The sequence below is a fragment of the Myxine glutinosa genome, chromosome 1 (assembly GCF_964187855.1).
Source record: "Myxine glutinosa chromosome 1, kmMyxGlut1.1, whole genome shotgun sequence".
Classification (NCBI taxonomy): Eukaryota; Metazoa; Chordata; class Myxini; order Myxiniformes; family Myxinidae; genus Myxine; species Myxine glutinosa.
The window spans coordinates 5,950,999-5,973,960 of NC_136261.1; the positions used below are offsets into that span (position 1 = coordinate 5,950,999).

Here is a 22,962-nt window from a genome sequence, read left to right on the forward strand (position 1 = left end):
TTGAAATATAGCTCAGGTGCCTCCCATTTCTCTTGATCATCTTTGAGATGTTTCTACACCTTGATTAGAGTCCACCTGTTGTAAATTCAATTGATTGGACATGATTTGGAAAGGCACACACCTGTCTATATCAGGTCTCACAGATGACAATGCATATCAGAGCAAAAACCAAGCCATGAGGTCGAAGGAACTTTCTGCAGAGTTCAGAGACAGGATTGTGTCGAGGCACAGATCTGGGGAAGCCTACAAAAAAATTTCTGCTGCATTGAAGGTTCCCAAGAGCACAGAGGCCTCCATAATTCTTAAATGGAAGAAGTTTGGAACAACCAGGACTCTTCCTAGAGCTGGCCGCCCGGCCAAACTGAGCAATCGGGGGAGAAGGACCTTGGTAAGAGAGGTGACCGAGAACCCGATGGTCACTCTGGCTGAGCTCCAGAGATCCTGTGTGGAGATGGGAGAAACTTCCAGAAGGACAACCATCACTGCAACATTCCACCGATTTGGGCTTTATGGCAGAGCGGCCAGGCAGAAGCCAAACAGTTCAATCTTGGTTTCATCAGACCACAGAATCTTGTTTCTCACAGTCTGAGAGTCCTTTCGGTGCTTTTTTGCAAACTCCAAGCGGGCTTTCATGTGTCTTTCACTGAGGAGAGACTTCCGTCTGGCCACTCTGCCATAAAGCCCAGATTGGTGGTGTTGCAGTGATGGTTGTCCTTCTGGAAGTTTCTCCCGTCTCCACACAGGATCTCTGGAGCTCAGCCAGTGACCATCGGGTTCTCGGTCACCTCTCTTCCCAAGGCCCTTCTCCCCCGATTGCTCAGTTTGGCCGGGCGGCCAGCTCGAGGAAGAGTCCTGGTTGTTCCAAACTTCTTCCATTTAAGAATTACTAGGGCATGCCCGTACTATATATATGCCCGTACTATATATCTATCTAAAATTATATCCCCCCCCTCTATTTACATGAAATGGTTTGGTCCATTCGCAACGCCAAAGCGAACGGCGAACGGCTTGCGAGTACAGTGACAATCCCCCCCCTCTATTTACATGAAATGGTTTCGTCCATTCGCAACGACCACAGAACCCCCCCCCCCCTCTATTTACATGGAATGGTTTGGTCCATTCGCAACGCCAAAGCGAACGGCGAACGGCTAAATCGCCATAGCTCGGTAAGTACTTGTCCGATTAATTTCAAACCTTGAAAAGGCACATCCTCGGGTCCCCAGCAATATACCTGGCAAGTTTCAAGTATATCGGACCGGTAGTTGTCGAGAAATCGTTGTCGCATACATACACACACACATACACACAGAGATTAGTGGAATTATAGATAGATGGAGGCCTCTGTGCTCTTGGGAACCTTCAATGCAGCAGAATTTTTTTTGTAGGCTTCCCCAAATCTGTGCCTCGACACAATCCTGTCTCTGAACTCTGCAGACAGTTCCTTCGACCTCATGGCTTGGTTTTTGCTCTGATATGCATTGTCAGCTGTGAGACCTTACATAGACAGGTGTGTGCCTTTCCAAATCATGTCCAATCAATTGAATTTACAACAGGTGGACTCCAATCAAGGCGTAGAAACATCTCAAAGATGATCAAGAGAAATGGGAGGCACCTGAGCTATATTTCAATTGTCATAGCATAGGGTCTGAATACTTATGTCAATGTGATATTTCAGTTTTTTCTTTTTAATAAATTTGCAAAACTTTCTAAAATCCTTGCTGCGCATGCGCAAGATTGGAGGCCACGTCTCTTCAAAGCTGTCCATGCGCGCACGCTTTCGAAGGTAAGTAACTTTTCACAATTTTGTTTTTGTCGAAACTGTATCTTTCTTTCGGTGTGTGTAACTATTGGTGGTTCTTTAATAGTATTCTTGGTGTTGGTTTTTCATACCTGTGTACAGAATCGTCGGTTAGTTCGTGTCGCGTATTCTGAGGCCTAGTGTAGTACTAGTAGGCTACCGTGTCTGACCTTGGCTTGAGGCTTTGTTTCTGTCGCAGCGGTTCTTCGATTGCACTCGCAATTACTTCCGGTCTCTATTTTTCACGTTCACATTCGGTCTCTGTCTCTGTTTTCATCTCAACTCAAAAAAAATAGAAAAATATTCCCTTCTCTGTTCTTATCCGTTGTTCGTTCTTATTTGTTCGTTCGTTCTTCGACCACGTTGTTCGTGATCACGTGTTCACGTCGTTAAAAAATGTTTCAACTGTCCCCTGAAGAACTGTATTCTGTCATATACTATAACACCTTTTTCTTCTTCTTCTATAAAAGGATGCTTTCGACTTGCTCACCAAATCTATTCATTCCAAAAAAAAATTCCATCTCTTACAGCTACAGTGCCTCTTTCATACATTCCCTAAACTTTCCAGAACTCCACCCATCCTTCAGCGTCCTCAAACGTATTTTTGACTCGAAGGTCTCAAGAAACTCATTTTGCAATAAATGTTCGTTTCCCATTAATCGTACATTTCTCAAAATCCAATCTCACCCCTCCCCACCAAATCTTCCCCATCACCCCTTCCCTCCAAAACTTCCCCATCACCCCTTCCCTAAAAAACTTCCCCATCACCCCTCCCCTTCAAAACTTCCTCACCACCCCTCCCCTCCAAATCCACCCCCTTGCCCCTCCCCTCCAAATCTTCCCCATCATCCATCTCTTTCAAATATTCCCCCTTGCCCCTCCCCTCCAAATCTTCCCCAACACCCATCCCTTTCAAATCTTCCCCCTTACCCCTCCCCTCCAAATCTTCCCCATCACCCCTTCCCTCCAAAACTTCCCCATCACCCCTCCCCTCCAAAACTTCCCCATCACCCCTCCCCTCTAAATCTACCCCCTTGCCCCTCCCCTCCAAATCATCCCCATCACCCATCTCTTTCAAATCTTCCCCCTTGCCCGTCCCCTCCAAATCTTCCCCATCACCCATCCCTTTCAGATCTCCCCCATTGCCCCTTCCCTCCTAAAGTCCCCCCACACCCCCTCCCCTCCAAGACTCTCCCTCACTCCTCCCCTCCGAGACTCCCCTCTCATGCCTCCTCCTCAAAGCGTCCTCCCCGCTTCTTCCCCCTTCCAACTTTCACCTTCATCTCCCTCAACCTTCTGACTCACTCTCCCCCTCCTCAAATAACACCTCACTGCGCCTCACCCAATCACCATCAAACCTTTTGTCCGCCCCATTATTCCCTTTCTCCAAGCTATTCTGAAATCTCTGACACACCTTCAACAGCTCTCCCTACCTCTTCCTCCTCTTCCTCCTCTTCAACATCTTACCCTACCGCTCCCCCCCCCCCCCGTTCTGTATCCGATGCTCCCCCTTCCTCTTCTTTAACAGTATGGACCTCAAACATCCGGGGCTTTCGCTCTAACTTGACTGATCTCTCCATACAGGTTGCTTCTGACAAACTAGCCGTGATCTGCTTAACAGAAACTTTCCTCCTTCATGATGTCTCTGATTCCTTGGTATCTCTCCCAGGTTACTCCCTCCTCCGCTATGATAGACCTGAGCCTCGTCCTGGAGGGGGGGGGGGGGGGGTTGCTATCTTGATTAAAAAACTATCTTCCTCACACGCCCTGCACTGCCCTCTCTCCACCTCACCCCCAGGAATACCTTTGGCTACGGCTTCCCCTTCGCTCCCACCTTTTGTTCATATGTGTGTTGTACCGTCCACCAAACACTGATGACTCCATCTACATCTCGCTGTCTGATAATATGGACCAACTTCTATCTACCCATCCCAACTCTCTCTTCCTCATATGTGGTGATTTCAATTGTCACCATGCCAGTTGGCTGGGTGTGGGTACCCCTCTCACCAGCCATGGCTCCTCAGCAAAGGACTTCTGTGACTCACTGGGACTGACACAATCTGGCAATTTCCCGACCCGGATCTCAGTCAATGGAGCATCTTCTCTTCTGGACTTGGTTATGACTAACTTCCCTGAAAATGTCTGCTGCTCTTCTTCTGCTCCAATTGGCTCATCTGATCATGTGCTTGTTAGAGTGGACATCTCTCTGACCATTCTCAGAGAGCCTCCTCAGCATCGACGAGTCTGGCATTTCACTCAGGCCAACTGGCACGGTCTTCAAGCAGCCATCAATCATCTGGACTGGTCTCCCATCTCTATGGCCTCTGACATCAACTCATCCTGGGAATTCTTCCAAAGTAAATTGCTCTCTCATGCACAGATTTATCCCATCTCGTCTTCAGTTGTCATACCCTTCCTCCCATCCATGGTACATGGAATCTTGTGGTGAGGCTATTGCCCAGAAACAACTTGCTTTCGTGTCCTGGAAAGCAAATCCAACGGAAGGAAATCTCATTTCCTTTCACAAAGCCCGAAACAAGTGTGTGTCCACCCTCAGGAGAGCCAGGAAACAATATCTCTCCGTTCTCAGGACAGAACTCTCGTATCTGTCTCCCTCTTCCAAATCCTGGTGGCGTCTGGTCAAATCTGTTTCTGGTGTTTGTTCCCCCTCCATCCCCTCCCTCACCTCAAACGGCCACACGGCTGACTCTGCACGTGAAAAAGCTGAATGCCTCAACTCTATGTTTGCCCCTAAATCTTGTGTCCCAAACCCATCCCTCTCTGTACCCACCGTACCCAGCTGCTCCTGGACTCTATGTCCTTTCCTCCTGACAAAGTGGAAAAGTTTCTGTCAACCCTCGACTCTGATTCTGATTCTGCAACTGGACCTGACGGCATCAGCCCACGGGTCCTAAAATCCTGTTCTTCCACTCTTTCACTCCCTCTCTCTGTTCTCTTCACCCTCTCTTTTGCTCAAGGTCATCTGCCATCTGCTTGGAAATCTGCCAACATCACCGCTTTGCACAAAAAAGGTGCAAAAACAGATCCCAGCAATTACAGACCAATCAGCCTTCTCCCAATTTTCAGCAAAGTCATGGAATCCATCATTGCTTCGGATATGAAATCTTTCCTCTTCTCCAATGGCTTGATCTCTGATCATCAATTTGGTTTCAGACCTGGTCACTCTACTCTGGACATGCTGCTTCTGCTTTCTCAACAATGGATGGAGGTCCTCAATGCCAAACAGGAAATTAGAGCTGTCTCCCTTGACATATCATGTGCCTTCGATACGGTCTGGCACCCCGCTCTGCTCACCAAATTCTCCTCTTTTGGTATCCATGGAAATCTCCACGCATGGTTGGCGGACTTCCTCTCTAGTCCGTCAACGTGTGGCCCTGAATGGGTTTCTCTCATCTCCTCTTCCTGTTCAAGCTGGAGTTCCCCAAGGCAGTGTTCTGGGCCCTGTGCTTTTTCTGGTCTTCATCAATGATCTCTCTGACTCTCTTGAAAATCCTCTCTATCTCTTTGCTGATGACTCTACTCTCTGTCGCTCCATTCTTCATCCCTCAGATCGGCAGTCTGCAGCCTCCTCACTCTCTGCAGACCTGGACAAAATCACAGACTGGGCAAACAAGTGGAACATGTCTTTCAATCCTGACAAATCTCACACTCTTACGATGTCTCTCCGAAAAGACCGACTGGACAACCCTCCCATCCACTTTCTGAATAATCCTCTCCAAGAAGTTCTGTCACTCAAGCTTTTGGGTCTCACTATCTGCCATGATCTTTCCTGGGAAAACCACATTTCAAATCTGGCCTCCAAAGCCAGTCGCCGACTGGGCATCCTCCATCGTGCGAAGTCCTTCCTTGGCACACCTGAGCTCCTCACCACATACAAGGCTTTCATCCGCAGCTCAATGGAATACTGCTCTCCCCTCTGGGCTGGTGCTCCTGCCTCACACCTAGCTCGTCTTCACGCTGTTGAAACCAAAGCATTCAGAATCATTGGAATCTCCCGCGATGAAGCTAACTCCAAGGGCCTTTCACTCACTCACCGCAGGCAGGTTGGTGGTCTTTCCGTCTTCTACCGACTCCTCTCTGGCCTTGCCCCCCCCCCCCCAGCTCTCTCTGGGCTGTCCCGCAAATATTCCTACAGGTCGCACAAGATCTGCCTGCAACCCTCTTATGGTTAAATTGCCAAAATCAAGACTGTCTGCTCACCTTCACTCCTTCATTCCTCTTTTCTCCCGCCTCTGGAACAAACTCCCTCACTCTCTTCAATCCCACTCCACCCTCCAGGTCTTTAAAACAGCTGTTCACCACCATCTCTTGTCTTCCCCCATCCAAAACCTTGATCTTTTCTACCCCCGCTAATTTCACCCCAATTCCACTTTTTTGAAATACCAACTTCTGTCCTGGAAGTCCTTGGTGTCCTTGTGTTTTATACTTGTCCCACCCCCCCCCCCCTTCCCACGCCTCCTCCCCCCAAGCCCTCTCCCTCCCACACATCTCCCTGCTCTCAAATGTTGTGTGCTCTCAAGTGTTTGTGTGCTTCCCCTTCTCTCCCCATCTTGTCTTCCACTCCCTCTTTTTATATATTTTGTTTGTCTGGTTGATTTGTTTGTGAAGTAAATGTCAGCTCTTTCACGAGCCTCGATTCAGTATACAAAAAATAAAAAAATAAAAATCCTGTTTTCTCTTTGCCTTTATGGTGTATTGAGTGTAGATTGATGAGTGAAAAAATGAATTTAAACGATTTCAGCATAGAGCTGCAACATAACAAAATGTGAAAAAAGTGAAGGGGTCTGAATACATTCTGAATGCACTGTAGAACTCGAGAGTACAAGACATGGACGAGTGTGCTCAATGTTTTGTTCAAACGATATTCAAATACTCCATTGATACATGCATGGGAGAGTTAGGATGCTCTATGATCACCACAAAAGGACTTTAGGCTAAGTGAGGAAAAGCATTACAAACTGGGAGTTAGAATTATAACTCAATAATAACATCTTGGGTTTCATTCAATAGCTTATTACCTCCTCCACATTCGTTTGTACTAACTTAGCTCAACTACAATCACATCCTCTATCTCCATATATCCCACATCGACCTCATGCAGTCCATTCAAAATCCCGCTGGCCAGACTACATCTCCAGTTCTCTCACTTTACTTCCTCCCTACCCCTCCTTAGCAGCTAGCGCCATTCACTGGCTCTCAATATGCCGCTGCACACCCAAAAAGAATCGCAATTTCATAATCCTTTACTCTAACATCTCTCATCACTTCCTCTTCTACTCTGAAATCTTCCTGCTTTTGCTCTATCACTGCCCGACTCCTTACTGCCCCAACACAACCACCTCCAGCTTTCCCAATAATGACCCCTCACCCATGGCACTCCCAGCTACTGTCCTCTAGCAAAATCCATTCTTCTTTCACCTTAAACCTATATCAAAACTATCTCTCCCATGAAGTATTTTTCCCTTCTCGGCCACCTCTTCCTTATTTCCTGATGCCCTATCTCTTTTCTCCATCAGAACACCACTGAATGTATTTGAAGGATGAGACTGAATGACACAAATACAAGTGCAAAATGTAAACAAGGTACCATTGACATGTCCGGGGAGCACCGCACTGAAATTCCGCAGTCTGACATGATATCTGAAAGGTCTTCATCATCAAACTCCTCCAGGCTCAGGTCATTATGGAGCTGACTGGGAAGCACAAAGTACAGAACACAATCAAAATAGGCATCGGGTGCTTTAAAGCGGAGGGGGTGCTTTAAAGCAGGGCACAGGTGCCTCAAAGCAGGCCGTAGGGGCTTCAAAGTGAACTGTGGGTGCTTTGAAGCGGACCGCGGGTGCTTCAAAGTGGACCGCGGGTGCCTCGAAGCAGACCGCGGGTGCGTCGAAGCGGGCCACGGGTGCTTCACTGAGGCCCACAGATGCATCAAAGAGGAACGCGGCTGCTTCAAAGAGGACCGCGGCTGCTTCAAAGAGGACCGCGGCTGCTTCAAAGAGGACCGCGGCTGCTTCAAAGAGGCCCTCGGCTGCTTTAAAGAGGCCCGCGGCTGCTTCAAAGAGGCCCGCGGCTGCTTCAAAGAGGCCCGCGGCTGCTTCAAAGAGGCCCGCGGCTGCTTCAAAGTGGCCCGCGGCTGCTTCAAAGAGGCCCGCGGGTGCTTCAAAGAGGCCCGCGACTGCTTCAAAGAGGCCCGCGGCTGCTTCAAAGAGGCCCACGGCTACTTCATAGAGGCCCGCGTCTGCTACAAAGAGGCCCGCGGCTACTTCAAAGAGGCCCGCGGCTGCTTCAAAGAGGCCCGCGGCTGCTTCAAAGAGGCCCGCGGCTGCTTCAAAGAGGACCGCGGCTGCTTCAAAGAGGACCGCGGCTGCTTCAAAGAGGACCGCGGCTGCTTCAAAGAGGACCGCGGCTGCTTCAAAGAGGACCGCGGCTGCTTCAAAGAGGACCGCGGCTGCTTCAAAGAGGACCGCGGCTGCTCCAAAGAAGACCGCGGCTGCTCCAAAGAGGACCGCGGCTGCTCCAAAGAAGACCGCGGCTGCTCCAAAGAGGCCCGCGGGTGCTTCAATGAGGCCCGCGGGTGCTTCAATGAGGCCCGCGGGTGCTTCAATGAGGCCCGCGGGTGCTTCAATGAGGCCCGCGGGTGCTTCAATGAGGCCCGCGGGTGCTTCAATGAGGCCCGCGGGTGCTTCAATGAGGCCCGCGGGTGCTTCAATGAGGCCCGCGGGTGTTTCAAAGAGGTCCGCGGGTTCTTCAAAGAGGCCCGCGGGTGCTTCAAGGAGGCCCGCGGGTGCTTCAAGGAGGCCCGCGGGTGCTTCAAGGAGGCCCGCGGGTGCTTCAAGGAGGCCCGCGGGTGCTTCAAGGAGGCCCGCGGGTGCTTCAAGGAGGCCCGCGGGTGCTTCAAGGAGGCCCGCGGGTGCTTCAAGGAGGCCCGCGGGTGCTTCAAGGAGGCCCGCGGGTGCTTCAAGGAGGCCCGCGGGTGCTTCAAGGAGGCCCGCGGGTGCTTCAAAGAGGCCCGCGGGTGCTTCAAAGAGGCCCGCGGGTGCTTCAAAGAGGCCCGCGGCTGCTTCAAAGAGGCCCGCGGGTGCTTCAAAGAGGCCCGCGGGTGCTTCAAAGAGGCCCGCGGGTGCTTCAAAGAGGCCCGCGGGTGCTTCAAAGAGGCCCGCGGGTGCTTCAAAGAGGCCCGCGGGTGCTTCAAAGACGCCCGCGGGTGCTTCAAAGAGGCCCGCGGCTGCTTCAAAGAGGCCCGCGGCTGCTTCAAAGAGGCCCGCGGCTGCTTCAAGAGGCCCACGGGTGCTTCAAAGAGGCCCGCGGGTGCTTCAAAAGGGGACAGCAGGTGTAAAAGTGGACGTCGGATTAAAAGCAGGTGTAAAAGTGGACGTGGGTTTAAAATTGGGTGTAAAAGTGGGCTGTGGGTTTAAAGTGGATGAAAAAGTGGATTGTTGGTTCAAAAGTGGGCCATAGGTTTAAGGTGGGTGGAAAAGTGTACCGTGGATTTAAAAGTGGATGTAGAAGTGGCCCTCGATATTAAACGCGGGTGCAAATGTGGACGTGGATTTAAAATTGGGTGTAAAAGTGGGCTGTCTGTTTCAATGTGGATGTACACGTGGCCGTGGGTTTAAAAGCAGGTGTAAAATTGGGCCATGGATTTAAAATTTGTTGTAAAATTGGGCCATGGATTTACAAGTGGGTTTAAAAATTGGTGAAAAATTTGCCTGTGTGTTTAAAAGTAGATGTAAAAGTTGGCAGTGGGTTTAAAAGTGGGTATAAAAGTTGGCCGTGGGTTTAAAAATGGATGTAAAAGTTGGTCGTGGGGTTAATTTTAAAAAACAAAAAAAATGTTCTTCTTTTTTTTATTTACATTTTACAGATCGAGGCTCGTGTAAGAGATAACACATTGAACATGAAAACATGCACAGACACATAAAACATACAATGAAGGGAGCGTGAGACAAGAGTGGGAGAAAGAGGAAAGCACACAATCACAACAACAGAAGAGAACAGGGACGTTGGTAGATCTGTGGAATGGAGAGGGCTGGGGGGGGGGGGGGGGGAGGAGGGAGGAGGGAGGAGGGGTACACGGTGTAACTATAAAGCAAATGAACACTACTAGGAATTTCAGGAAAGAAGTTGGGGATTTAAAGAGGCGGATTTGGGGTGTTTTAACGGGGGTAGAAAAGATCAAGGTTTTGGATGGGGTGAGCACGTGCAGGGCGGTGAGGATGTGCAGGGCAATGAGGATGTGCAGGGCGATGAGGATGTGCAGGGCGATGAAGATGTGCAGGGTGGTGCTGCGTGGCACTGTGAGTAATGTGGTTGATGCAGTTCAGAAAACATGTGAGGAGCATTGTGGTTAGGAAGTGAAAGGGCTGACTGAAGTTGTGTGGAATGTTATGGTGAGGATGCAGTGTAGTTCAGTGACGATGTTGGAGTCATTGTGGTTTAGATTTGTGGTGTACTTGGTGAAGATGTAGAGAAGAGTGTGGTGCAGTGGAAGATGCATGGTGTGTAAAGTGATGGAAGGACAGATAAGTGATGAGGATGTGTGGATATGGGGAAGTGCGAGGATGTGTGGGGAAGTGTGAGGATGTGTGAGGTGGTCAGGTTGCATGGGATGTTGCGAGGATGCGCGGGGTGTTGTGAGGCGGTGTGGGGAGGTGTGAAGCTGTGTGGGGAGGTGTGAGGCTGTGTGGGGAGGTGTGAGGTGGTCAGGATGCGTGGAGTGTTGGGAGGTTACGTGGGGTTGTTTGAGGTTGTGCGGGGAGGTTTTTTTTTTTTTTTTTTTGTGTACTGAATCGAGGCTCGTGAAAGAGCTAACATTTATTTCACAAACAAATCAACCAGACAAACAAAATATACAAAAAGAGGGAGCGGAAGACAAGATGGGGAGAGAAGGGGAAGCACACAACCACAACATTTGAGAGCAGGGAGAAGTGTGGGAGGGAGAGGGCTTGGGGGCAGGAGGCGTGGGAGGGGGAGGGGGATGTTTTTTGATGACATGAGGGGCTGTTTGAAGATATGCGATGTGGTCAGGATGCATGGGGTATTGTGAGGGTGCACGGAGTGGTGTGAGATTATACGGGGCCGGTTGAGGTTGTGTAGAGGATATTTGAGGATGTGAGAAGAAGCACGAGGTTGTGTGGGGCTGTTTGAGGTTGTGCGGGGCTGTTTGAGGTTGTGCGGGGCTGTTTGAGGTTGTGCAGGGAGATTTGAGGAAGTGAGGGTTCAGGATGCGTGGGGTCTTGTGAGGATGAGCAGGGTGGTGTGAGCATGTACGGGGATGCTTGATGTTGTGCGGGGCTGCTTGACGTTGTCCGGGGCTGTTTGAGGTTGTGCGGGGATGCTTGGGGTTGTGCGGGGATGCTTGGGGTTGTGGGGAGATTTGAGGATGTGAGGGGTCAGGATTTGTGGAGTCTTGTGAGGATGTGCAGGGTGGTGTGAGCATGTACAGGGATGCTTGATGTTGTGCGTGGCTGCTTGAGGTTGTCCGGAGCTTTTTGAGGTTGTCCGGGGCTTTTGAGGTTGTCTGGGGCTTTTTGACGTTGTCCGGGGCTTTTTGACGTTGTCCGGGCTGTTTGAGGTTGTGCGGAGCTGTTTGAGGTTGTGCGGGGCTGTCTGAGGTTGTCCGGGGCTGTCTGAGGTTGTCTGGGGCTGTCTGAAGTTGTCCGGGGCTGCTGAGGTTGTCTGGGGCTGTTTGAGGTTGTGCAGTGCCGTTTGAGGTTGTCCGGGGCTGTTTGAGGTTGTCCGGGACTGTTTGAGATTGTCCGGGACTGTTTGAGGTTGTACGGGGCTGTTTGAGGTTGTCCGGGGATGTTTGAGGTTGTGCGGGGCTCTTTGAGGTTGTGCGGGGATGTGTTTGAGGTTGTGTGGGGGTGTTTGAGGATGTGTGGGCAGTGACGATGTGCAGGAAGGTGACGATGTGTGGCGGGGTTGAGGCTGTATGGAGGACGTGAGGATGTGTGGTGGGGATGAGGATGTGTGTCAGGTGTGAGGATGTGTGGTGGGGGATGAGGATGTGTGACGGGGGATGAGGATGTGTGGCGGGGGTGAGCTTGTGCAGGGCAGTGAGGATGTGCAGGGCGATGACGATGTGCAGGGCGATGAGGATGTGCAGGGTGGTGCTGCGTGGCACTGAGTAATGTGGTTGATGCAGTTCAGAAAACATGTGAGGAGCATTGTGGTTAGGAAGTGAAAGGGCTGACTGAAGTTGTGTGGAATGTTATGGTGAGGATGCAGTGTAGTTCAGTGACGATGTAGGAGTCATTGTGGTTTAGATTTGTGGTGTACTTGGTGAAGATGTAGAGAAGAGTGTGGTGCAGTGAAGATGCATGGTGTGTAAGGGTAAGGATTATGGTGAGGTTAGGATTGTGGTGGGGTGGACTTGTGTGGTTTGTTGAAGTGAGGTGTGGTGAGGTGCTGTTAGACCATGACAATAAGGATGTGTTGAGGTGAGCATCCGTGGGACACTGTGAGGAGGTGTGAGGTTTGGAGCATCGTGTAGAGCAAGAAACTATTTTGATGAGGGAAGTAGGTTATTTGGTGGATGATAATGTTGAGGATGGGCATGCATTGATGAGCGGTGGTGCATGAGGACGTAGAAGGGCGTGAAGAAGAAGAAAAGCGAGTAAAAGGAATGTGCGAAGCAGAATGTAGGGAATAACAATTACAATGATAGTCAGGGAATAACATCATGACAATTACAATGATAGTCAGGGAATAGCATGGTGACAATTACAATGATAGTCAGGGAATAACATCATGACAACTACAGTGATAATCAGGGAATAACATCATGGCAATTACAATGATAGTCAGGCAATAACATCATGACAATTACAATGATAGTCAGGCAATAACATCATGGCAATTACAATGATAGTCCGGGAATAACATCATGGCAATTACAATGATAGTCCGGGAATAACATCATGGCAATTACAATGATAGTCCGGGAATAACATCATGGCAATTACAATGATAGTCCGGGAATAACATCATGGCAATTACAATGATAGTCAGGCAATAACATCATGGCAATTACAATGATAGTCCGGGAATAACATCATGGCAATTACAATGATGGTCAGGCAATAACATCATGGCAATTACAATAATAGTCAGGGAATAACATTATGACAACTACAATGATAATCAGGGAATAACATCATGGCAATTACAATGATAGTCAGGGAATAACATTATGACAACTACATTGATAGTCAGGGAATAACATCATGACAATAACAATGATTGCTGGCGTTTGGGAGGACAAGGAGGGGCGAGGTTTGGGAGGACAAGGAGAGGGACGAGGTTTGGGAGGACAAGGAGAGGGACGAGGTTTGGGAGGACAAGGAGAGGGACGAGGTTTGGGAGGACAAGGAGAGGGACGAGGTTTGGGAAGACAATGAGAGGGACGAGGTTTGGGAGGACAAGGAGAGGGACGAGGTTTGGGAGGACAAGGAGAGGGACGAGGTTTGGGAGGACAAGGAGAGGGACGAGGTTTGGGAGGACAAGGAGAGGGACGAGGTTTGGGAGGACAAGGAGAGGGACGAGGTTTGGGAGGTCAAGGAGAGGGACGAGGTTTTGGAGGACAAGGAGAGGGACGAGGTTTGGGAGGACAAGGAGAGGGATGAGGTTTCGGAGGACAAGGAGAGGGACGAGGTTTGGGAGGACAAGGAGAGGGACGAGGTTTGGGAGGACAAGGAGAGGGACGAGGTTTGGGAGGACAAGGAGAGGGACGAGGTTTTGGAGGACAAGGAGAGGGACGAGGTTTGGGAGGACGAGGTTTGGGAGGACAAGGAGAGGGACGAGGTTTGGGAGGACAAGGAGAGGGACGGGGTTTGGGAGGCCAAGGAAAGGGACGAGGTTTGGGAGGACAAGGAGAGGGACGAGGTTTGGGAGGACAAGGAGAGGGACGAGGTTTGGGGGACAAGGAGAGGGACGAGGTTTGGGGGACAAGGAGAGGGACGAGGTTTGGAATGACAAGGAGAGGGACGAGGTATGGGAGGCCAAGGAGAGGCACGAGGTTTGTGAGGCCAAGGAGAGGGACGAGGTTTGGGAGGACAAGGAGAGGGACGAGGTTTGGGAGGACAAGGAGAGGGACGAGGTTTGGGAGGACAAGGAGAGGGACGAGGTTGGGAGGACAAGGAGAGGAACGAGGTTTGGGAGGACAAGGAGAGGGACGAGGTTGGGAGGACAAGGAGATGGACGAGGTTTGGGAGGCCAAGGAGATGGACGAGGTTGGGAGGACAAGGAGAGGGACGAGGTTTGGGAGGACATGGAGAGGGATGAGGTTTGGGAGGCCAAGGAGAGGGACGAGGTTTGGGAGGACAAGGAGAGGGATGAGGTTTGGGAGGACAAGGAGAGGGACGAGGTTGGGAGGCCAAGGAGAGGGACGAGGTTGGGAGGCCAAGGAGAGGGACGAGGTTGGGAGGCCAAGGAGAGGGACGAGGTTGGGAGGACAAGGAGAGGGGCGAGGTTGGGAGGACAAGGAGAGGGGCGAGGTTGGGAGGACAAAGAGAGGGACGAGGTTGGGAGGACAAGGAGAGGGACGAGGTTTGGGAGGACAAGGAGAGGGATGAGGTTTGGGAGGACAAGGAGAGGGACGAGGTTGGGAGGACAAGGAGAGGGACGAGGTTTGGGAGGGCATGGAGACGGACGAGGTTTGGGAGGACAAGGAGCAGGACGAGGTTTGGGAGGACAAGGAGCAGGACGAGGTTTGGGAGGCCAAGGAGAGGGACGAGGTTTGGGAGGCCAAGGAGAGGGGTGAGGTGTGGGACATCATGAACGGATTAGAAATAGGACGTTGAGAGGGAGGGGCGGGAGAGGGGAGAGGAACAGAAACAAATGAGGTGGTGGAGGACACAGAGAGGGATAATGGACAACTCAGGGCGGTTATGTGGGACAAATGTGGTGATTTTCTGAGAAAACCCAAATAAGCGAACAACCACATCATTAGGTAGGATGTAAATAATGTGGTCGGAATACGTGTGTGTGTGTGTGTGTGTGTGTGTGTGTGTGTGTGTGTGTGTGTGTGTGTGTGTGTGTGTGTGTGTGTGTGTGTGTGTGTGTGTGTGTGTGTGTGTGTGTGTGTGTGTGTGTGTGTGTGTGTGTGTGTGTGTTTGGGGTAGAGGTTTTAATTATGACTAACGGGGGTGTTTATACGACTGGGAAGAGGAGGAATGAATGGGTCTGGAATGATGAGGTGACACAATGAACATGGAGCTGGCGCATCATCTCGGGATCGATTGCGCATCGAGGGCGCGGCCGAGGGAATGAATTAACGGGAACGTGAAAAATGGAGCAAAACACTGAAGCGTCGATAAATGAGGAGGAATATCATGGAGGGAACTTCCTCACCCGGCGGCTGAAGGACATGGAGGAAAGAGAGGGAATCGAGGAGGATCCTGCGACGATGTGTCCGTGTCCGCCATGGCGTGTTGTCCGCGGTCACCCTTTCCCCCGAGCGTCCCTCGGTACCCACACCCGCGCAGATGTCAGCACCTGCGCCTGCACCTGCACCGCTACCAGTAGCGCCTCCTCTATTCCGTCGTTTCTCTCTCCACGACTCACCCCGCCCGTGCGTGCTCACGCGCAATGACCGACTGACGCGTCCCGAGATGGGACGGGATTCGTCGTGACGTCACCGGCGCACATGACGTACGTTGTCAATTGTCATTCCAGGGATCAGGAAAGTCCGTTCCCTTCGGACGCAAATGGTTCCATGTTGCATTTGATGCACCTCCTCTTGTTTGAAAATGTTACCTTTGATCAATGCCAGGTGAACCGCTTCTGTTGAGTCCACCAAGGATGAAATTCAGGGATTTGTTCAGACAATCACACACACCTTTCATCAACCTTCGTCATCTTTCTCTTTGATTTAAATAATAATTTTAATTCAAGTGCAAATCGCAAAGCCAAAATAATGATAACCGGGCAATACCAGCTCCTGCACCTGGAAACTTGAGTCGTTCCGTTCCGTTTCGGCCCATTTCGTTTCGTATCGTTCAGTATCGTTCTTTATCGTTATGTTTCGTTCTTTATCGTTCCGAAACATACTCTGTTATAAATTAATGCACGTTGTTATAAATATAGGTTTTGTTGTTTTGTTATATGTTTTGTTTTGTTTATGCTACATACATTTCCTGTTATAAATTAATGCAGGTTGTTATAAATATAGGTTGTTTTGTTGTACACCGCTCCTTTCCTATGCCATCTCCAGGCATTGCAAATCGTCATTGCCGGGCACCGAAGGGGGCTCGGCAGTGACGCATGCTGAAAGGGAGTACTCAGTTTTCACTCTGTTTGTTGTTTGTTTGTTTTCTTGGTTGTTTTCTTGTTTTCTTGCTTGTTTGTCCGGGCAATATCTCAGCCATCCTTTGAGCTAGGAAGCTGAAATTTCGGCACAGTAGTGAGCAATTACTTTGTCAAAAAAGGTATTTTTTGTTTTTTGAATAATCAATAAATTGAGGAGTTATTTAATTATTAGCGATTAATTAAGTACTTATTTAATTAATCAAATTTCCTTTCTCTTCTGACCATTAACTCAGGCACCTTTTGAGTTAGGAAGCTGTTATTTGGACATGCCAATGACCAGGTGATTTGGCTGCAAAGGCTATTTTTGATTTATTAATTAATCAATTAATCGATTAATTATTTAATTATTCGATTATTGACAAAAAAATTTTTTTTTTTAAGTTACAGATTCTGATGAAATACTGGTAGTTTATGTGTTCTCTGACCAAATTGATTAATAATTTAATTTTTTTATGATTATTATTTCTTTATTTTCATTATTAATCATTTATATTTTCTTTCTCATTTGGCCAATATCTCAGGCAGCTTTTGAGCTCGGAAGCTAATATTTGGACATGAGTGACCAAGTGATGTGGCTATCAAGGATATTTTTGATTTATTGATCAATCAATTAATCGATTAATTATTTAATTATTCGATTAATTACTAAAAAAAAATTTTTTTTTTCAGTTCTAGATTCTGATGAAATGGTGGTGATTTCTGTGTTCTCTGACCAAATTGATTAATAATTTAATTTTTTTATGATTATTATTTATTTATTTTCATTATTAATCATTTATATTTTCTTTCTCATTTGGCCAATATCTCAGGCACCTTTTGAGCTGGGAAGCTAATATTTGGACATGAGTGACCAAGTGATGTGGCTATCAAGGATATTTTTGATTTATTGATTAATCATTTCATCTATTAATTATTTATTGAGTAATCAATTAATTATTTAATTTTTTATAAATGACTTATTTAATTAAATTTCTAAAAGATACATCTTCGGATGAAGCACTAGTGGTTTAGTTATGCGATTAGCCAATTGATTATGAAAATATTTTGTGATAATCTTTTATTGATTTTAATGATACAATTAATCAATCAATTAGTGTACACCTCTCCCTCCCAATGCAGCCTCAATGAGCTGCACTGCGGTATTGCCGGGCGCCGGAGGCGCCCCGGCAATGCCGCGCTGCAGCATATTTAATTATTTGGCATGGGGCGGTGTACTTTGAATGTATGTGTACTTGTTTTGTTTTTTGTTTTGTTTATGCTACATACATTTCCTGTTATAAATTAATGCAGGTTGTTATAAATATAGGTTGTGTTGTTTTGTTTTTTGTTTTGTTTATGCTACATACATTTCCTGTTATAAATTGATGCAGGTTGTTATAATTATAGGTTGTTTTGTTTTGTTATATATTTTGTTTAGTTTTGTTACAAATATACCCTGTTATAAATCGATGCAGGTTGTTATAAATATAGGTTGTTTTGTTTTGTTGTATATTTTGTTTAGTTTTGTTACAAACATACCCTGTTATAAATCGATGCAGGTTGTTATTAATATAGGTTGTGTTGTTTTGTTATATGTTTTGTTTTGTTTATGTTACATACATTTCCTGTTATAAATTGATGCACGTTGTTATAAATATAGGTTTTGTTGTTTTGCTATATGTTTTGTTTTGTTTATGCTACATACATTTCCTGTTATAAATTAATGCAGATTGTTATAAATATAGGTTGTGTTGTTTTGTTTTTTGTTTTGTTTATGTTACATACATTTCCTGTTATAAATTGATGCAGGTTGTTATAAATATAGGTTGTTTTGTTATATGTTTTGTTTTGTTTATGTTTTAACATGTCCTGTTATAAATTGATGCAGGTTGTTATAAATATCGGTTGTTTTGTTTTGTTGTATATTTGTTTTGTTTATGTTACAAACAAACCCTGTTATAAATTGATGCAAGTTGTTATAAATATATGTTGTTTTGTTATATGTGTTGTTTTGTTTATGTTATACACATGTCATGTTATAAATTGATGCAGGTTGTTATCAATATCGGTTGTTTTGTTTTGTTGTATATTTTGTTTAGTTTTGTTGCAAACATACCCTGTTATAAATCGATGCAGGTTGTTATTAATATAGGTTGTGTTGTTTTGTTATATGTTTTGTTTTGTTTATGTTACATACATTTCCTGTTATAAATTGATGCAGATTGTTATAAATATAGGTTGTTTTGTTTTATTATATATTTGTTTTGTTTATGTTACAAACATACCCTGTTATAAATTGATGCAGGTTGTTATAAATATATGTTGTTTTCTTATAGGTTTTGTTTTGTTTATGTTATAAACATGTCCTGTTATAAAATTGATGCAGGTTGTTATAAATATAGATTGTTTTGTTTTGTTATATATTTTGTTTAGTTTTGTTACAAACACTCTGTTATAAATTGATGCAGGATGTTATAAATATAGGTTGTGTTGTGTTGTTTTATTTTTTGTTTTGTTTATGTTATATACATTTCCTGTTATAAATTGATACAGGTTGTTATAAATATAGGTTGTTTTGTTTTGTTATATATTTGCTTTGTTTATGTCATAAACATTTCCTGTTACAAATTGATGCAGGTTGTTATAAATATAGGTTGTTTTGTTTTGTTATGTATTTTGTTTTGTTTATGTTATAAACATGTCCTGTTATAAAATTGATGCAGGTTGTTATAAATATAGGTTGTTTTGTTTTGTTATATATTTTGTTTAGTTTTGTTACAAACATACTCTGTTATAAATTGATGCAGGATGTTATAAATATAGGTTGTGTTGTGTTGTTTTATTTTTTGTTTTGTTTATGTTATATACATTTCCTGTTATAAATTGATACAGGTTGTTATAAATATAGGTTGTTTTGTTTTGTTATATATTTGCTCTGTTTATGTCATAAACATTCCCTGTTATAAATCTATGCAGGTTGTTATAAATATAGGTTGTGTTGTTTTATTATATATTTGTTTCCCCTGTTAAAAATCAAAGGAGTTTGTTATAAATATAGGTTGTTTGTTTTGTTATATATTCGTTTTGTTTATGTGCTAAGGATTCCCTGTTATAAATTGATGCAGGTTGTTATTAATATGTCACTTTGTTTTGTTATATATTTGTTTCCCCTGTTAAAAATCTAAGGAATTTGTTATAAATATAGGTTGTTTTGTTTATTCATATACTTTGCTTTGTTTATGTTATAAACATTCCATGTTACCAATTGATGCAGGTTGTTATAAATATCGGTTGTTTTGTTTTGTTAGATATTTATTTTGTTGTATATTTTGTTTAGTTTTGTTACAAACATACCCTGTTACAAATTAATGCAGGTTGTTATAAATACATTTTGTTTTGTTATATCTTTTGTTTTGTTTATGTTATAGACATGTCCTGTTATAAATTGATGCAGGTTGTTATAAATATAGGTTGTTTTGTTTTGTTATATATTTGTTTTGTTTATGTTACAAACATACCCTGTTACAAATTGATGCAGGTTGTTATAAATACATTTTGTTTATTCATATACTTTGCTTTGTTTATGTTATAAACATTCCCTGTTACCAATTGATGCAGGTTGTTATAAATATCGGTTGTTTTGTTTTGTTAGATATTTATTTTGTTATATATTTTGTTTAGTTTTGTTACAAACATACCCTGTCATAAATTAATGCAGGTTGTTATAAATATAGGTTGTGTTGTTTTGTTAAATGTTTTGTTTTGTTTATGTTATATACATTTCTTGTTATAAATTGATACAGGTTGTTATAAATATAGGTTGTTTTGTTTTGTTATAGATTTGTTTTGTTTATGCTACAAACATACCCTGTTACAAATTGATGCAGGTTGTTATAAATACATTTTGTTTTGTTATATATTTTGTTTTGTTTATGTTACAGACATGTCCTGTTATAAATTGATGCAGGTTGTTATAAATATAGGTTGTTTTGTTTTGTTTTATATTTTGTTTAGTTTTGTTACAAATTGTTATATTGTTATTGTTATAAATTGATGCAGGTTGTTATAAATATAGGTTGTTTTGTTTTGTTATATATTTGTTTTGTTTATGCTACAAACATACCCTGTTACAAATTGATGCAGGTTGTTATAAATACATTTTGTTTTGTTATATATTTTGTTTTGTTTATGCTACAGACATGTCCTGTTATAAATTGATGCAGGTTGTTATAAATATAGGTTGTTTTGTTTTGTTATATATTTGTTTTGTTTATGCTACAAACATACCCTGTTATAAATTGATGCAGGTTGTTATTGATACAAGTCGTTTTGTTTTGTGATATATTTGTTTCCCCTGTTAAAAATCGAAGGAGGTTGTTATAAATATAGGTTGTTTTGTTTATTCATATACTTTGCTTTGTTTATGCTATAAACATTCCCTGTTACCAATTGATGCAGGTTGTTATAAATATTGGTTGTTTGGTTTTGTTGTATGTTTTGTTTTGTTTATGTTCTAAACATTCCATGTTACAAATCGATGCAGGTTGATATAAATATAGGATGTGTTGTTTTGTTATATATTTGTTTCCCCTGTTAAAAATCGAAGGAGGTTGTTATAAATAGAGGTTGTTTTGTTTATACATTTGCTTTGCTTTGTTTATGTTATAAACATTCCCTGTTACCAATTGATGCAGGTTGTTATAAATATTGGTTGTTTGGTTTTGTTGTATGTTTTGTTTTGTTTATGTTCTAAACATTCCATGTTACAAATCGATGCAGGTTGATATAAATATAGGATGTGTTGTTTTGTTATAGATTTGTTTCCCCTGTTAAAAATCGAAGGAGGTTGTTATAAATAGAGGTTGTTTTGTTTATACATTTGCTTTGCTTTGTTTATGTTATAAACATTCCCTGTTACCAATTGATGCAGGTTGTTATAAATATCGGTTGTTTTGTTTTGTTCGATATTTATTTTGTTATATATTTTGTTTAGTTTTGTTACAACCATACCCTGTTATAAATTAATGCAGGTTGTTATAAATATAGGTTGTGTTGTTTTGTTATATATTTGTTTTGTTGATGTTACAAACATTCCATGTTAAAATTGATGCAGGTTGATATAAATATAGGTTGTTTTGTTTTTTATATATTCGTTTTGTTATGTATTGTGTTTTGTTTATGTGCTAAGCATTCCCTGTTATAAATCGATGCAGGCTGTTATAAATATAGGTTGTGTTGTTTTGTCATATATTAGTTTTGTTTATGTTATAAACATTCCCTATTAAAATCAATGCAGGTTGATATAAATATAGGTTGTTTTGTTTTGTTTTATATTTGTTTCCCTGGTTAGAAATTGAAGGAGGTTTAAAAAAAATAAATATAGGTTGTTTTGTTTATTCATATGCCTTGTTTTGTTTATGTTTTAAACATTCCCTGTTACAAGTTGATGCAGGTTGTTATAAATATTGGTTGTTTTGTTTTGTTATATATTTGTTTTGATATCATGTTTTGTTTTGTTTATGTTCAAAACATTCCATGTCACAAATCAATGCAGGTTGTTAAAAATATAGGTTTGTTTTGTTTTGTTATGAAATTTGTTTATGTTACAAACATACCCTGTTATAAATTAATGCAGGTTGTTATTAATATAAGTCGTTTTGTTTTGTTATATATTTGTTTCCCCTGTTAAAAATCGAAGGAGGTTGTTATAAATATAGGTTGTTTTGTTTATGCATATGCTTTGCTTTGTTTATGTTATAAACATTCCCTGTTACCAATTGATGCAGGTTGTTATAAATATTGGTTGTTTTGTTTTGTTATATATTTGTTTTGTGATATGTTTTGTTTTGTTTATGGTCTAAACATTCCATGTTACAAATCGATGCGGTTGTTATAAATATAGGTTGTTTTGTTTTGTTATGGATTTTGTTTTGTTTATGTTACAAACATGCCTGTTATAAATTGATGCAGGTTATTATTGATATAGGTTGTGTTGTTTTGTTATATATTTGTTTTCCCTGTTGAAAATCGAAGGAGGTTGTTATAAATATAGGTTGTGTTGTTTTGTTTTTTTGTTTTGTTTATGTTACATACATTTCCTGTTATAAATTGATGCAGGTTGTTATAAATAGAGGTTGTTTTGTTTTGTTATATATTTGTTTTGTTTATGTTACAAACAAACCCTGTTATAAATTGATGCAAGTTGTTATAAATATATGTTGTTTTGTTATATGTGTTGTTTTGTTTATGTTATACACATGTCATGTTATAAATTGATGCAGGTTGTTATAAATATCGGTTGTTTTGTTTTGTTGTATATTTTGTTTCGTTTTGTTGCAAACATACCCTGTTATAAATCTATGCAGGTTGTTATTAATATAGGTTGTGTTGTTTTGTTCTATGTTTTGTTTTGTTTATGTTACATACATTTCCTGTTATAAATTGATGCAGATTGTTATAAATATAGGTTGTTTTGTTTTATTATATATTTGTTTTGTTTATGTTACAAACATACCCTGTTATAAATTGATGCAGATTGTTATAAATATATGTTGTTTTCTTATAGGTTTTGTTTTGTTTATGTTATAAACATGTCCTGTTATAAAATTGATGCAGGTTGTTATAAATATAGGTTGTTTTGTTTTGTTATATATTTTGTTTAGTTTTGTTACAAACATACTCTGTTATAAATTGATTCAGGATGTTATAAATATAGGTTGTGTTGTGTTGTTTTATTTTTTGTTTTGTTTATGTTATATACATTTCCTGTTATAAATTGATACAGGTTGTTATAAATATAGGTTGTTTTGTTTTGTTATATATTTGCTTTGTTTATGTCATAAACATTTCCTGTT

General features: G+C 43.1%; 2 protein-coding genes across 2 annotated transcripts in view; both read right to left on the bottom strand.

Moving 5' to 3' along the window:
- LOC137421032 (C-Jun-amino-terminal kinase-interacting protein 1) overlaps nucleotides 1–15,448 on the bottom strand; it is a 92,261-nt gene extending 76,813 nt beyond the window's left edge. Inside the window, exons 1-2 of the mRNA XM_068106688.2 lie at nucleotides 15,173–15,448; nucleotides 7,407–7,512 (exon numbers count right to left, since the gene is read on the bottom strand). Of these exons, the coding sequence (XP_067962789.1) occupies nucleotides 7,407–7,512; nucleotides 15,173–15,246 (180 nt within the window). The 5' untranslated portion in view covers nucleotides 15,247–15,448. The remainder of the gene's footprint in view (nucleotides 1–7,406; nucleotides 7,513–15,172) is intronic.
- LOC137416241 (DNA-directed RNA polymerases I, II, and III subunit RPABC3) overlaps nucleotides 1–22,962 on the bottom strand; it is an 890,838-nt gene that overhangs the window by 786,499 nt on the left and 81,377 nt on the right. The window lies entirely within an intron of this gene.